A 3,708-nucleotide genomic window follows, 5' to 3' on the forward strand; every position below is an offset into this window, starting at 1 on the left:
ACAGGTTCTAGGTCGGGAAGATTCCCTGAAGGAGGGCATGGCAACCCATTCCAGTTTTCTTGCCTGGAGAATCCCATGGACAGAGGAGCCTAGCAGGCTACAGTCCATGGGGTTGCAAAGAGTTGGGCAAGACTGAAGCAACTTGGCACACAAGCAATGAAAGCTAATCCAGTCTTTGCTCACATATCCAGAGAGCAGTCCATACAGAATTGCCCTGGGTCCTTGGTATAACTTAAAGGGAAATGTTCACAATGTCCAGAGCTCTTGATGTCCTACAGATGAAGTGGGAGGATGTCCTCAAATTCCAAGCAGCAGGAACCCACTTAGGTGGCACCAACCGTGACTTCCAAATGGAACAGTGCATCTACTAAAGGAAAAGGGATGGTGTCTACATTCTAGATCTGAAGGGGGCCTGGGAGAAGCTTCTGCAGATGGCTTGTGCCATTGTTACCATTTAAAAACCAGCTAATCAGTGTCACGTCCTTCAGGAACACAGGCCAGGGGGCTGTGCTGAAGTGTGCTGCAACCACTGCAGCCACCCCTCCTGCCGCCCGCGTCACTCCCAAAGCCTTCCCTAATCAGACCCAGGCAGCCTTCTGGGGCCATGTCTTCTGGTGGTCACTGATCCCAGAGCTGACAACCAGCCTCCCATGAATGTGTTGTGCGTTAACCCATGGACCACTGCACCCTGTACACAGACTCTCATCTGTGACCTGTGGTCACTGACATCCTTGCAGCAAGAAGGAAGCTCACTCAGTGTGTCTGAGGAGGTTGATGCTAGCCCAGAAAGTTCTGCATGCGCGTGGCACCACCATCCTGGGTGCACACCTATGGGAGGTCACACCTCACCTCTGCTTCTATAGGTGGGGCTGGAGAGTCAGAAAAGAATGAGTGGTACATGCTGAGAAGACCACAAGGAAGAACAGCAGGGTGCATGGACCACTCCAGCTCCCAAGTTCATGACTACTCCACCTGAGGTCACAGATGGGTCTGAAGGCACAAGCGCCTCTGTGCCTGCCCAGCAGGTCCTGTAGAAGACGGGAGTCCTCAGCCACCACTGTGGACTGGTCTACTGGTCTACAGGTCCCAATGCTCAGGTGACTGAATGGGTAGGAACAACCACTTAGTGGTCCTAAGCTGCTCTTCCCTAGGCTCTTACACAGAAAGCAGAGATAAGATTAGCAGAAAAAGATAAAAGGAATGTAATACAGTCTCTAGGTTTGAAACTCTTCCAGGTAAATATTCCGTTGATTCTGCTAGTCGAAATGTGGGACCACTTTTTCCTTCTCAGGAAAGGGTATTTCCCTTTTCCTCCCTATTTCTGCAATGACGTCTGGGTTTAGGCAGCAGTTTACACATCCTCTTCACAACGGGAAGGGACGTCTCTAATCTACACACTGAGTCCTCATTTTACAGATGAGAAAGGGAAGGTGGAGTAGCCTGTTGAGGGCACCTAGCTGGTGGGGTGAACAGCTGCCTCCGTGGTGAGCGGAGGTTGACATATACAAGTGTAAGAGAACCTGGGTGGATGGATGGGGCAATTGACGTGTCACCGCAGAAAAATAAAGAGCACGCCGGCTGGATGTGGATGGCGTGGTGCCAGATCTTGGCACACTTATCAAGATACTCTCAGATTCACATAACACACACCAGCCTAACACACTGGGGTCATTTCTATCTTTCTGGAAAATAGACATGGTCCAGTAAAGGACATAGGACTTCACAGGCTTCAATATAAAATTGGTACTATTTGTTCCATTAGTGTATTCCTCATTCAACTATTAGTTTCTATTTCATGTGTTTTACATATAAGGTAAAATTCTAGGTACTAAGGAAAAAGAAAAACAACACAGATGGTCCCTGTTCTTATTGAGCTTTTATTCTAAAAAGGAAGGGAGAGGTCACATACGAAGGGCTTCTCTGCTGCCACCACGATGCACCATGTCGCCTCCTACCTGCTGGCTGTCCTTGCCGGCAGTTCCTCTCCCACCACTAAGGAAGGACATCAAAAGATCTTTGATAGCATGGGCATTGATGGCTCAACAAGATCATCAGTGAGCTGAACAGAAAAAAAACATTAAGGACATCATTTCCCAGGGTGTCAGCAAGCTGGCCAATGTGCCCACTGGCAGGGCTGTGGCTGTCTTCACTGCCCAGGATCTGCAGCTCCTGCTGCAGGTTCGGCCCCAGGGCAGAGCAGAGAAGAAGGCAGAGTCTGAGCAGGCAGTGGACGACTTATTTGACTAGAGTCCTGTGCGTATGCTCAGTCGTTTCAGTCATGTCCAACTCTGCGAACTTATGGACTGTAGCCCGCCAGGCTCCTCTGTCCATGGGGATTCTCTAGGCAAGAATACTGGAGTGGGTTGCCATGCCCTCCTCCGGGGGATCTTCCCCACCCAGGGATGGAACCCAAGTCTCTTACATCTCCTGCACTGGCAGGCAGATTCTTTATCACTAGTGCCACCTGGGAAGCCCAACTAGAGACCTGAGTGAGTGAAGTGAGTTGGTGAAGTCGCTCAGTCGTGTCCGACTCTTTGCGACCTCATGGACTGTAGCCTACAAGGCTCCTCTGTCCATGAAATTTTCCAGGCAAGAGTACTGAAGTGGGTTGCCATTTCCTTCTCCAGGGGATCTTCCCAACCCAGGGATCGAACCCGGGTCTCCCGTATTGCAGGCAGACGCTTTAACCTCTGAGCCACCAACTAGAGTCCTGCTCCCCTTCAAATAAAACCCTTTTTCATGTTAAAAAAAAAGGGGGGGAGAGGTGGAGAGAATGAAAACTAATTGCACAATGAAGGTCCTATTGCATTTTTTGATAAGTGTTCTGATAGAGAAATTTAGCACCCTATGAGACCATGAAATAGGACAGGTCTATTTGGTGAGTCAGAGAATCTTTTCTTTTCTTGAGGGAATGGGCTTTGAGCTAAGCTAGAAAAGATGAATGGAAGCTAGCCAGGGGGAAGGGTAGGACTATAAGAATGCTCCAGATTACCTGAGCTAGTCCTATTGAGACAGGACAGGGCTCGAGCACAGACTTAAAAAAAAGAGCTGGGGTGACTGCACAGTGGTAAGGTCAGTTGTATGAGATTATAGATTGAGTAGATATTGGATTCCATCCATGGTCCACCAGGCAGTGCATGCAGGAAGAATCAGACTGGGCATTTCCTGGGAAGGTACAGGAAAAGGAAAAACTAGCCAAAATAGAACTGTAGCATTTCCACATTTCAATGTGATGTGACAGACAATTCACCTAACAGTACTTAAAACTGAGGTGAGCAAACTTTTTCTGTTAAGGGCCAGCTAGTAAATAGGCTTAGAGGCGCAGTTGTCTCTGTGGCAATCTTTCAGCTCTGCAGGTATAGCACAAAAGTAGTCAAAGACAAATGTGAACACGGGAGCACAGCTGTGTCCCAATAAAGCTTTATTTATTGCCCATGGGCTGCAGTTTGTTCATCCTCAGCATAAAATAACATATTTAAGGTTCACTTAGCAAGAGGTATAAAGTGGTGAGTGGTTTTAGGGTTAGTTCAGCAACAGTTTGGAGAAGGCAAAGCTACCCACTGCAGTATTCTGGCCTGGAGAATTCCATGGACTGTATAATCCATGGGGTCACAAAGAGTCGGACACAACTGAGCGACTTTCACTTCACAGCAACAGTACAAGGCGACCAATTGGAGAATCACGTGCTTCTCTATGGTCTTGTGAGCA

The 3,708-nt window shown here is 48.4% G+C and overlaps 1 protein-coding gene across 1 annotated transcript; it reads left to right on the forward strand.

Moving 5' to 3' along the window:
* Positions 1 to 1,934: 1,934 nt before the first annotated feature.
* LOC128045591 (60S acidic ribosomal protein P2-like) lies at positions 1,935 to 2,247 on the forward strand. The gene is made up of 2 exons (XM_052638061.1): positions 1,935 to 2,054; positions 2,098 to 2,247. The coding sequence occupies exons 1-2, from the start codon at positions 1,935 to 1,937 to the stop codon at positions 2,245 to 2,247; spliced, it is 270 nt and encodes an 89-aa protein (XP_052494021.1).
* Positions 2,248 to 3,708: the final 1,461 nt, after the last annotated feature.

Source organism: Budorcas taxicolor, chromosome 3, assembly GCF_023091745.1.
Source record: "Budorcas taxicolor isolate Tak-1 chromosome 3, Takin1.1, whole genome shotgun sequence".
NCBI lineage: Eukaryota > Metazoa > Chordata > Mammalia > Artiodactyla > Bovidae > Budorcas > Budorcas taxicolor.

Excerpts from the sequence above, each read along its gene's own strand:
- LOC128045591 (XM_052638061.1), top strand. The coding sequence starts at position 1,935 with ATGCACCATGTCGCCTCCTACCTGCTGGCTGTCCTTGCCGGCAGTTCC. Across the intron at positions 2,055-2,097 it reads ATGGCTCAACAAGATCATCA|GGTGTCAGCAAGCTGGCCAA; the intron begins GTGAGCTGAACA and ends ATCATTTCCCAG.